At 45.9% G+C, this 12,900-nt stretch overlaps 1 protein-coding gene across 1 annotated transcript in view; it reads right to left on the bottom strand.

Moving 5' to 3' along the window:
• Window positions 1–12,900, bottom strand: part of knl1 (kinetochore scaffold 1) — a 240,322-nt gene that overhangs the window by 37,500 nt on the left and 189,922 nt on the right. The window contains exons 20-21 of the mRNA XM_072486289.1: window positions 11,400–11,480; window positions 7,849–7,949 (exon numbers count right to left, since the gene is read on the bottom strand). Of these exons, the coding sequence (XP_072342390.1) occupies window positions 7,849–7,949; window positions 11,400–11,480 (182 nt within the window). The remainder of the gene's footprint in view (window positions 1–7,848; window positions 7,950–11,399; window positions 11,481–12,900) is intronic.

The following is a 12,900-nucleotide window of genomic DNA, read 5'->3' as shown; positions in this document are numbered from 1 at the left end:
GAACTGGGTGAGAAGATGGAAAAAGATGTGGTTATGCTACAGGAAACGCACCTGAAACTGATAGACCAGGTTAGGTTGCGCAAAGGATGGGTGGGGCAGGTGTTCCATTCGGGGCTGGATGCGAAAAACAGGGGGGTGGCTATATTAGTGGGGAAGCGGGTAATGTTCGAGGCGAAGACTATAGTGGTGGATAACGGGAGCAGATACGTGATGGTGAGTGGCAAACTACAGGGAGAGATGGTGGTTTTGGTAAACGTGTATGCCCCGAACTGGGACGATGCCAACTTTATGAGGCGAATGCTAGGACGCATCCCAGACCTAGAGACCGGAAAGCTGATAATGGGGGGAGACTTTAACACGGTGTTGGAACCAAGGCTGGATAGGTCGAAGTCCAGGACTGGTAGGAGGCCGGCAGCAGCCAAGGTGCTTAAGGATTTTATGGAGCAGATGGGAGGGGTGGACCCGTGGAGATTCAGTAGACCTAGGAGTAAGGAGTTCTCGTTTTTCTCCTATGTCCATAAAGTCTATTCACGCATAGACTTTTTTGTGTTGGGTAGGGCATTGATCCCGAGGGTGAGGGGAACAGAATATACGGCTATAGCCATTTCGGATCATGCCCCACACTGGGTAGACTTGGAGATAGGGGAGGAAACAAGAGGGCGCCCACCCTGGAGAATGGACATGGGACTAATGGCGGATGAGGGGGTGTGCCTAAGGGTGAGGGGATGCATTGAAAAGTACTTGGAACTCAATGACAATGGGGAGGTTCAGGTGGGAGTGGTCTGGGAGGCGTTGAAGGCGGTGGTTAGGGGGGAGCTGATATCAATAAGGACACATAAAGGGAAGCAGGAGAGTAAGGAACGGGAGCGGTTGCTCCAAGAACTTTTGAGGGTGGATAGACAATATGCGGAAGCACCGGAGGAGGGACTGTACAGGGAAAGGCAAAGGCTGCATGTGGAATTTGACTTGCTGACTACAGGCACTGCAGAGGCACAATGGAGGAAGGCGCAGGGTGTACAGTATGAATATGGAGAGAAGGCGAGCAGATTGCTGGCACACCAATTGAGGAAAAGGGGAGCAGCGAGGGAAATAGGGGGGGTGAGGGACGAGGAAGGAGAGACGGAGCGGGGAGCGGAGAGAGTGAACGAAGTGTTCAAGACATTTTATAAAAAATTGTATGAAGCTCAACCCCCGGATGGGAGGGAGAGAATGATGGATTTTTTGGATCGGCTGGAAATTCCCAAGGTGGAAGAGCAGGAAAGGGTGGGACTGGGAGCACAGATCACGGTAGAAGAAGTGGTGAAAGGAATTAGGAACATGCAGACGGGAAAGGCCCCGGGACCGGACGGATTCCCAGTTGAATTTTACAGAAAATATTTGGACTTGCTCGCCCCGCTACTGACGAGGACCTTTAACGAGGCAAAGGAAAGGGGACAACTGCCCCCGACTATGTCAGAAGCAACGATATCGCTTCTCTTAAAGAAGGAAAAGGATCCGCTACAATGCGGGTCCTACAGACCAATTTCCCTCCTCAATGTGGATGCCAAGGTCCTGGCCAAGGTAATGGCAATGAGAATAGAGGAATGTGTCCCGGGGGTGGTTCATGAGGACCAAACTGGGTTTGTGAAGGGGAGACAGCTGAACACGAATATACGGAGGCTGTTCGGGGTAATGATGATGGCCCCACCAGAGGGTGAAACGGAGATAGTAGTGGCGATGGATGCCGAGAAAGCATTTGATAGAGTGGAATGGGATTATCTGTGGGAGGTGTTGAGGAGATTTGGGTTTGGAGAGGGGTATGTTAGATGGGTGCAGCTGTTGTATAGGGCCCCAGTGGCGAGTGTGGTCACGAATGGACGGGGATCGGCATATTTTCGGCTCCATAGAGGGACAAGGCAGGGATGTCCTCTGTCCCCATTACTGTTTGCACTGGCGATTGAGCCCCTGGCGATAGCGCTGAGAGGTTCCAAGAGATGGAGGGGAATACTTAGGGGAGGAGAAGAACACCGGGTATCTTTATATGCGGATGATCTGCTACTATATGTGGCGGATCCAGCGGAGGGGATGCCAGAAATAATGCGGATACTTGGGGAGTTTGGGGATTTTTCAGGGTATAAATTGAACATGGGGAAGAGTGAGCTGTTTGTGGTGCATCCAGGGGAGCAGAGTAGAGAAATAGAAGACCTACCGGTGAGGAAGGTAACAAGAGACTTTCGTTACCTGGGGATCCAGATAGCTAAGAATTGGGGCACATTGCACAGGCTAAATTTGACGCGGTTGGTGGAACAGATGGAGGAAGATTTCAAGAGATGGGATATGGTAGCATTGTCAATGGCAGGGAGGGTGCAGGCGGTTAAGATGGTGGTCCTCCCGAGATTCCTCTTTGTGTTTCAGTGCCTCCCGGTGGTGATCACGAAGGCTTTTTTCAAAAGGATAGAAAAGAGTATCATGGGTTTTGTTTGGGCCGGGAAGACTCCGAGAGTGAGGAAGGGATTCTTACAGCGTAGTAGGGATAGGGGGGGCTGGCACTACCGAGCCTAAGTGAGTATTATTGGGCCGCTAATATTTCAATGGTGAGTAAGTGGATGGGAGAGGAGGAAGGAGCGGCGTGGAAGAGATTAGAGAGGGCGTCCTGTAGGGGGACCAGCCTGCAGGCTATGGTGACAGCCCCATTGCCGTTCTCACCAAGGAACTATACCACGAGTCCGGTGGTGGTAGCTACACTGAAGATTTGGGGACAGTGGAGACGACATAGGGGAAAGACCGGAGCATTGGGGGGGTCCCCGATAAGAAACAACCATAGGTTTGCCCCGGGGGGAATGGATGGGGGATATGGAATGTGGCAAAGAGCAGGTATAACGCAATTGAAAGATCTATTTGTGGATGGGAAGTTCGCGAGTCTGGGAGCGCTGACTGAGAAATATGGGTTGCCCCAAGGGAATGCATTCAGGTACATGCAATTGAGGGCTTTTGCGAGGCAACAGGTGAGGGAATTCCCGCAGCTCCCGACACAAGAGGTGCAGGACAGAGTCATCTCGAAGAAATGGGTGGGGGACGGTAAGGTGTCGGATATATATAGGGAAATGAGGGATGAAGGGGAGACTATGGTGGACGAACTAAAAGGGAAATGGGAAGAAGAGCTAGGGGAGGAGATCGAGGAGGGGCTGTGGGCAGATGCCCTAAACAGGGTAAACTCGTCGTCCTCGTGCGCCAGGCTAAGCCTGATTCAGTTTAAGGTATTACACAGGGCACATATGACTGGAACACGGCTCAGTAAATTTTTCGGGGTGGAGGATAGGTGTGCGAGGTGCTCGAGAAGCCCAGCGAATCATACCCATATGTTTTGGTCATGCCCGGCACTACAGGGGTTTTGGATGGGGGTGACAAAGGTGCTTTCGAAAGTAGTAGGAGTCCGGGTCGAACCAAGCTGGGGGTTGGCTATATTTGGGGTTGCACAAGAGCCGGGAGTGCAGGAGGCGAGAGAGGCCGATGTTTTGGCCTTTGCGTCCCTAGTAGCCCGGCGCAGGATATTGCTAATGTGGAAAGAAGCCAAGCCCCCGGGGGTGGAGACCTGGATAAATGATATGGCGGGGTTCATAAAGTTAGAGCGGATTAAGTTCGTCCTAAGGGGGTCGGCTCAAGGGTTTACCAGGCGGTGGCAACCGTTCGTCGAATATCTTGCGGAAAGATAGATGGGGGAAAAAAGAAGGCAGCAGCAGCAGCCCAGGACTTGGGGGGGGGGTGGCCTGAGACAAGGCAGTTGCCAATTAGGGCTAGTTTTTATTTTTGTTATTTAATATTTATTTATTTGTTGTTGTTTTCTTTTGTTCTTGTTTAAATAAAAAAGGTCATTATTATCTGTATTGTTATAATGTTGTGTAAAGGATGCACAATGTACTGTGTTGGTTGACCAAAAATTCTCAATAAAATATTATTAAAAAAAAAAAAAAAAAAAATCTCCCAGCCTCCTAATTCCCAGCTGGTGCCAGCTCTGGAATCCTCCCTGGGGCAAACCTATGGTTGTTCCTAATTGGGGACCCCACCAGGGCTCCCAGCACACCTCTGTCGCCTCCATTGCCCCCAAATATTTTATGTTGCCGCCACCACTGGGTTTGTGGTAAATCTTTTTGGTGAGAACGGTAGTGGCGCCGTCACCAGCGCCTCTAGACTCGTCCCTTTACAGGACTTTCTCTCTAATCTTTTCCACGCCACTCCCTCTCCCTCTATCATCCATTTACGGATCATCGCCACATTGGCGGCCCAGTAGTAGTCGCCCAAATTCGGCAGCGCCAGTCCCCCTCTGTCTCTACTACGTTGTAAGAACCCCCTCCTTACCCTCGGAACTTTCCCTGCCGACACGAAGCTCGTGATGCTCCTGTCTATTTTTTTAAAGAAGGCCTTAGTGATCAGTATAGGGAGACATTGGAATACAAATAGGAACCTCGGGAGGACCATCATTTTAATTGCCTGCACTCTACCCGCCAGTGACAGTGGCTGCATGTCCCACCTCTTGAAGTCCTCTTCCATTTGTTCCACCAGTCGTGTCAGATTAAGTCTGTGCAAGGTTCCCCAGCTCCTGGCTATCTGAATCCCCAGGTATCGAAAGTTTCTTTCCACTTTCCTTAGCGGTAAGCCTTCTCTATCCCTCTACTCTGGTCCCCAGGGTGTATCACAAAAAGTTCACTCTTTCCCATGTTAAGCCTATATCCCGAGAAATCTCCGAACACCCTCAATATCTTCATTACCTCTGCCATCCCCCCCACTGGGTCTGTCACATACAACAGTAGGTCATCCGCGTAGAGTGACACTCGGTGTCTCTCAGCGCCATGGCCAGTGGTTCAATTGCCAACGCGGACAGTAATGCAGATAGCGGGCATCCCGGTCTTGTTCCCCTGTTTAGGCGGAAATACTCCGATCTTTGCCGACCCGTGACCACACTTGCCGTTGGGGCCCCATAGAGGAGTTTGACCCAGCTAACAAACCCGTCCCCGAACCCGGACCTCCTCAGCACCTCCCATAGATACTCCCACTCCACCCTATCAAATGCCTTCTCTGCATCCATTGCCGCCACTATCTCTGCCTCCCCCTCTGCTGGGGGCATCATTATCACCCCTAATAGCCGTCGCACGTTGACATTTAGTTGTCTCCCCTTTACGAATCCTGTCTGGTCTTCGTGCACCACCCCTGGGACACAATCCTAGTCCTCTATCCTCGATGCCAGCACATTTGCTAGCAATTTGGCGTCCACATTTAGTCGTGAAATAGGCCTATAGGACCCGCACTGTAGCGGATCTTTATCCCGCTTCAAAATTAGCGATATCGTCGCCTCCGACATTGTCGGGGGTAGAGTCCCCCCTTCCCTGGCCTCGTTAAACGTCCTCACCAACAGCGGGGCCAGCAAGTCCACATATTTTCTATAAAATTCCACCGGGAACCCATCTGGTCCCGGGGCCTTTCCTGCCTGCATGTTCCCCAGCCCCTTGGTAACCTCGTCCACCCCAATTGGTGCCCCCAGGCCTTCCACCTCCTGCTCCTCCACCCTCGGGAACCTTAATTTGTCCAAAAACCGCCGCATCTCCTCTTTTCCCTCCGGGGGTTGGGACCTATAAAGTCTTTCGTAAAAGGTCTTAAACACCTCGTTTATCTTCCCTGCTCTTCGCACCGTAGCTCCCTTTTCGTCTCTAATTCCCCCTATCTCCCTCGCCGCTGTCCTCTTTCGCAGCTGATGGGCCAACAGGCGACTAGCCTTTTCCCCATATTCATATCTCATCCCCTGTGCCTTCCTCCACAGCACCTCCGCCCTCCTGGTGGTCAGAAGGTCGAACTCCGTCTGGAGTCATCGTCTCTCCCTGTACAGTCCCTCCTCCGGGGTCTCCGCATATTCTTTGTCCAACCTTAAAATCTCCCCCAGTAATCTTTCCCTTTCCTTGGCCTCTGTTTTCCTTCAGTCTAAATCTGAACCTTGTCCAGGGCTTGCTGTATTTGGCATGACCTGCTTCATTATTTCAGGAAATGCAACTGGAACAGAAAACCGTGCAGTGGAACAATCCCACTTCTGGATCTGGTCTGTGTTTTGCCAGAGAATCCCTACAGTGCAGAAGGCCATTCAGCCCATCGAGTCTGCAACAACCCTCCGAAGGAGCACCCTATCTAGGCCCACACACTCACCCTATCACCATAACCCCAACTAATCTTTTTGGACACCAAGGGACAATTTAGCATGGCACATCAACCTAATCTACACTGTGAAAGGAAACTCACGCCGACACAGGGAAAACGTATAAACTCCATACTGTCACCCAAGGTCAGCATTGGAGCTGTGAGGCAGCAGTGCTAACCACTGTGCCGCCCTTGTGGATAAATATGCCGTAGTAATTTTCCACCTGGTCAGGTATATGCCAGTGTTGCCGAAGAAATTAGACAGAGTCAGATGAATAAGGTTCTTTAGTCCTTTTGGCGTCATCAACACCAAACCTACCATTTCCCATGACACAGATTTATCAATGGGCAGACAGAATCCCATTTCAGAACTTGAGCAGAAAAATCAAGATTGATACTCCAATGCAGCAGAGAGTGTGCAACAGTTTCAGGGGTGTCATCACACTCTAACATATGCTCTATCTTTCAGGCGGATATAAAAGATTCCATGGCAATACTTCAAACGAACCCAGGGGTTATCATTAGCATCCTGGCCAATATTATCCTTCAGGAAACATCACTGAGAAAACAGATTAGACTGTGACTGAAGATTATACCATTATTAAACATTCCAGCTTGTGGGAGTTTGTGGTGTGCAGATTGGCTGCTGCATTTCGAATATTTCCAGGGTGATTGCATTTCAAAAGTACTTTTTTTTTTTTTTTTATAAAGCTGGGAAGTGCTTCGAGAAGTTCTGTGGTCTTGAAAGGCGCTGTATTAAATTGAAAGTCTGCCTTTTTTATTGTACTACAGATCAGACGTGAAGTTCAAACCCACAACCTTCGGATTCATCAAGTGACTTGTTAAAAACTGAGCTAAGCTGACAACAAAACAACCTTCAATGCTACTTATATGAACTATGGACCAAGAGTCAAATGTTGTCACCAAGCAGGAGAGATTTCTCACAAATTCACGACAGCAATGCATTTCAGGGAAAACTCAAGAAGTGCGGTGGCTAGCACTGCTTCCTCACAGCGCAAGGGTCCTGGGTACAATTCCGGCCTTAGATGACTGTCTGTGTGGAGTTTGCATGTTCTCGGAATTGGTTTCCTCCCCGTGCTTCGGTTTCCTCCCACAGTCCAAAGATCTGCAGGATTAGGTGGATTGGCCACGCTAAATGCCCCTTGGGGTCCAGGGATGCAGGTTAGGTTACAGGGTTATGGGGATATGGTGGAGTGGAGAGGTAGAGGACATCAGTAGTGTGCTCTTTTGGAGGGTCGCTGCAAACCCAATGGGCTGAATGACCTACTGCACTGTAGGGATCTATGATACAGAAGGAAGAATTGAAGTGATTTGCTGGATTAGATGAAAAGAGGTGGCTGGAGACACATGTACAGCAATGCCAGCAAAAGCCAGTTTGGATGAATAGCCAGCTTTTTTCTGTGCAGTAAACTTTTAATTTAAAAGCACACTTGCAGTATGATTAAAGAAATTAACTTCCAAATTTGGATTGTGCTCATGAAACAGAAACGTGGGAGACTGCTGTTACATGCCTACAACTGATAGTGATAAACTATGATAAACTCATTCACATAGCAGTAAACCATAGTGGCTTCTCGAAAAATTATACCACAGTAATTACTATTGCACTGGAAAATGACTAATGAGTTTATATTTTTAAACCTCAAAGCAATTAAATAAATCTCTTACTTTCGGGTTCTCCAAACTTCAAGGTGAGCTCCAGGGACTCATACAGAAATTGGTAAACAGCCTGCTCATCCTGGTAGAGAAATAATGTCCATTCTAACAGCCTAAAAAGAGAAAATAAAATAAGATAATGGGAACAAATATAAACAATCCAAGTAATATAAGCAGCATTTTGAGTAGCATTGGAGGAATAAAACAACAGGCATTGTTGCGCAAGACTGCACAGGGTTTAAGATAAATCTGAAGTAAAATTTTCTGCTGTCTCTTCAGGGGTATAATATGGTATTTTTCCGTTACCAGTTGAAAAACCCAAAACAATAGAAAATGACATATTTACCTGGAAAGTTGAATTATTGCAAATATACATAAGTTTCTTTTTCAATGTTTATTGTAATATATGTATTTATGCCACTGCCCCACCCCCCAATCTAATTTAACCTATATCTATACAAATGTTGGTCTGTTGCATAATATTTTTTTCTGCTCGTAACCACCATAAATATAGGTCCCTGTGCCTCAGATCACCAAGTTGCTTTTCCGAATTTCACTTCTACCATGTGGACCTGGTTGTTCCCACACAATGGTTCCATGCGTGCCATTTGGCCTTCCAATGCTTTATTAATTATCTACATCCAATGCTAGGCAATGTGTCAATAGATGCTTTGATGGAGTGTGACGCCAGAGGAACGCAGCCTGATCCTGCCCAAAACGCATACAAACATATTCTTCATCAAGAGTCACTGGCCAGTGGGTCAGGTATATAGTTCTTGGCTGATTCTCCCCTCCTGATCCAAAGCACCAATAAAATTGTTGTGCCTCACTTATGTTCTGATTGAATAAACGGAGTACAGATTAAAGAACTGAACCTGGGACCTTGCAAACCTGGACGCAACTCTTCTTTATTATGCGGTTGTGTGTCCTATTTATTGCATTGCATGGACAAAATGGAGCTCTCCAGATGACACGCCTTTCTTCTGAGAGATTCTGAATGGCTCCACAACAACAGGAGAAAGTACAGAATTTCAGATTCATTGATTGGCTGCTTGCCAAGCCAATCAAACTGACAACATGGGCTGTGCCAGAGAGCCTAAATGGGAAGTCCTGGGCAAGTCCAGAAGACATGGGGGGGGGGGGGGGGGGGGGGGGTTCATTTTGCGGCAGCTAGCAAGAAGATTGTAGATTAAAGGCAGCCAGGACAGGAATTAAAAAGGAAACACAGCAGACAAAGGTTTTACAACAGTATCCTGTATTCTCAAATGCTCCCATTCCTCAGGTTGATGACTATTTCTCGAAACCTTATAGGCCATTTAAATCCTAACGTCCTTTGTTAACCACAGTTGACTGACATTTCGTTTTGGGTTTTGTGTCTTGAAGGAATGTACAATTGATGTAAACTATGTAATAATTCTTTAAAGACTATCCATTGCCTTTGTACCGTCATGCATTTTCCCAATATACTTCAACCAATTTGCCCCTCCTACCTACACACTTTCCTTTATTCAAATTTAACATCCTGGCTTCAGACTGAACCACCTCATTTTCAAATGGAATGTAAATTTCGACCACTTCATTTTCAAATAGAATTAAATTTCTACCATATTATAGTCACTCATCCCCAAAGGTTCTTTTACAGCAAGGTTTTTAATTAGTCCTTTCTTGAGACATAATACCAAATCGAAAAAAGTCTGTTGCCTAGTCGGTTCAACGTACTGCTCTAGACCATCCCTAACGTACTCCAGAAACTCATCCGCCACAGCATTAGTACACATTAGGTTTACCCAGGCTATGCAAAGATTGAAGTCACCCATGATTCCTGAATTACCCGTACTACATTCTTCTCTTAATCATCTGATTAATACCATGCCCCACATTACCGCTATTGTTTTAATGGGTACATACATCCCTCAGACAATTTGGTTGCTTCAATGCAAGTGATTTAGAATGTTTTTAAAAATAAATAAAAGTATGCTCTGTAGCCTTGCTTATAAAACATAAATGCATATCCCAGGATTAGAGAGTGATTGGAAAATCCAGTCAACTGAACAGGAAATAGGCCAAAATCATAGCCATTCATTTTAGTGCAAGGTTCACGTTCCATGTTTGTAGTGAAGTACTGTATAAAACCATTAGAGAGCACCTTTTGACACAAAATAGGAGAGATATTATTTTGATAGACAGGAGAGATGCTGCATACAGGATTAAGGGAAGTCTGCTTTGTTTGAACTCTGCACAACATTCCTGAATTTGGGAGATAATAGCATTTTATTAATGTAGCAAAATGACAGAGAAAGATATATAATTCACCTATCCTGAATTGATGAAACGAGGATTATTTAATTACCTGGGTTATTAAAGTAATTATGATAAGAAAATGTGTCACGTTTGCAAGAGGAACAAACTGTAACAGACGGCAGCTTTGCTTACATCTTTTAGTTTGTTCTTACTTCAAAGTTGGCATTTTCATTTTTTTAAAAATTTGATTATATCAAGATACAGTCACAAAGACAACGGCTTTTCACTAACAACTGACCTGTTCCCGGTGAAGAGGTGGAACTCAGGGTTATACGGATGGCTTTTGCAGGGAGAAAGCAGTGGGTGAGAAACAAAATAACTTTTCCAGGTGTTATATGGGACATTATACTATATCAGGGAATCTCCAATGGACAATATAAAGAAGGCTGGAAGAACAGAAATTGGAAAGCCACTTGCAGAAAAAAAAAAGAGCAGTGGCCTTGTCAGTGTCAATGACTGGTCGTGTAATACCAACAGGAATATCAACTGGGCAAAACAATCAGAGTGCAACACCTCAAAATATGCCAAACTAGTAGAAAGAACAGGCGATGGATGCAGATTTAAAGTCAGAGAAATCTTCATGAGGTTCAAATTAGTGAGTAAATTGTAACTGGTAATTCTGAAATTGATGCTTTTCTAAAATTTAGAGTACCCAATTATTTTTTTCCAATAAGGAGCAATTTAGTGTGGCCAATCCATCTAACCTGCACATCTTTGGGTTGTGGGGGTGAAACCCACGCAGACATGGGGAGAACATGCAAACTCCACTGGACAGTGACCCAGGGACGGGATTGAACCCGGCACCTGAGCGGAGTAGGCCACAGTGGAACCACTGCGCCGCTCCTGAATTTGATGTTTAATGGCAAGTGGATAATGGTGATCGCTTTCTGGGCGACATATTTCCGAAGCTGGGAATTACACATATAATAACAGCACTTATCCAGAGCTGTACATTCACTTTAAGCTTTGAATCACAGACTTGAGCCTTGATTCAGAGACCCCAATCTCATTTGAAACATTCTGCCAGCTATTCTCCTCTTTCTGTACCGAACAGCAAAGATAGCAACACTAGTTTTCTGCTCCACAGCCAGAGGGAAGTGCCCCTTACAGATTTTTTGAACAGAGCAGATACAGCCACTCTGTTGTGCTACCAGAGGGAGCTGCAGGCCTTTGCACCTCTCTACCTAGAACCCCATACTATTGTGTGCACGGTTCATGAAAATCAGCTTCTGAAATGTTTGAGTTGTGTGCTCAGTACTTACTCCTGGAATTCTTCCTTCAAATTGCACAAGTTGGCAGTTTTTTCCTTTAGCTCTTTTTCAGCAAGAACTTTGGCGAGTTGACTGAGAAAAAAAAAAATGTGGTGTTAATAAAAGCTCTAGAAATTAAAAGTACATTTTTAGAATGAAAAGTAGCTGAGTACTAGATAAACGAAGGATTGCTGAGTTGCTTGGGTATGAGACTCAGGGTACGGTGCAGTACCGCAAGTAATGCTCGTCAGCATCAGATTGTTTCAACTCTAGGTTAACATGGAAGTCAGAAAAATAGCTAACGTGCAAAATGGAACAACATATTTTTATATTAACAATGTTCTCCCTCTATTTAGGATATGAATGACTGAGAAATAGCATTTATTTCATCAGAGCTCACACTGGGGAGAGGCCGTTCACCTGCTCTTAGTTTGGGAAGGGGTTCAGTGATTCATCTACCCTGCGGAAACATCGGTGAGTTCACACTGGGGAGAGGCCATTCACCTGCTCTCTGTACAGGAAAGGATTTACTCAATTATCCAACCTGTGGAAACACCAGCGAGTTCACAATTGATTACAGGGGTTAGAATCTGCTTTTATTGTTCGTGTTCTACATCCATCCTCCAGTGGTTTGGTGATCTTTGAGTCTTGTTGCGAATACCTGGCTCCAAATTTCATGAGGACCACAGAGTAAAAGGGTGTTTGGAAGTTAAATGATTTTTGGTTCCCGTTTATGTTTGGAACACCACAAACCATGCCATACAGTGAGCAGCACGGTAGCACAGTGGGTAGGACTATTGCTTCACAGCTCCAGGGTCCTAGGTTTGATTCCTGGCTTAGGCCACTGTCTGTACAGAGTCTGCACGTTCTCCCAATGTCTGCGTGGGTTTTCTCCAGGCGCTGTGCTTTCCTCTCATAAGTCTCTAAAGATGTGCTGTTAGGTCATTTGGATTTTCTGAACTCTCCCTCTTTGTACCCGAACAGGCGTGACTAGGTGCTTTTCACAGTAACTTCATTGTGGTGTTAATTTAAGCCTACTTGTGACAATAAAGATTACAAAAAATAAGATTTCCACTGGTTTTATATCCTGCTCCACCTTTGGCTTGGGTCTCATGTGGGAGGCTGAAGCTCCTGCCTGAATCAAGGACACCTTCACTTGCAGAAAATAGGGCAGAGAAGATGATTGTTCCATTTTCTGTCCAATAAGCAGGCACTAAAAGGCCCATAGGTTTTAAAGGGCCTTTTAAAATATTTCAGATAGGACACAGGTTCAATCCCGGCCCTGTGGTGTTATGGGCCAGGGTTTAGAGAACACCAAAGTAGATCATCGAGTTCACCTGACCCACAACTTTTAAAGATTTTGGTTATGGGGAGCACAAGGGCCCACTTAACAGTTGTGATGCAACAGAGATCTAAAATATTTTAAAAATAAAACAATGTTTATTCTATGAATACAGTTAACATTTTATAAACCCACAGTAAACATCTTACCAACTACCAACACTGATAACCA

The sequence above is a fragment of the Scyliorhinus torazame genome, chromosome 2 (genome assembly GCF_047496885.1).
Source record: "Scyliorhinus torazame isolate Kashiwa2021f chromosome 2, sScyTor2.1, whole genome shotgun sequence".
Taxonomy (NCBI): Eukaryota; Metazoa; Chordata; class Chondrichthyes; order Carcharhiniformes; family Scyliorhinidae; genus Scyliorhinus; species Scyliorhinus torazame.
Note: the sequence above shows the minus strand (reverse complement) of the source record. Positions and strands in the feature narration are given on the sequence as shown.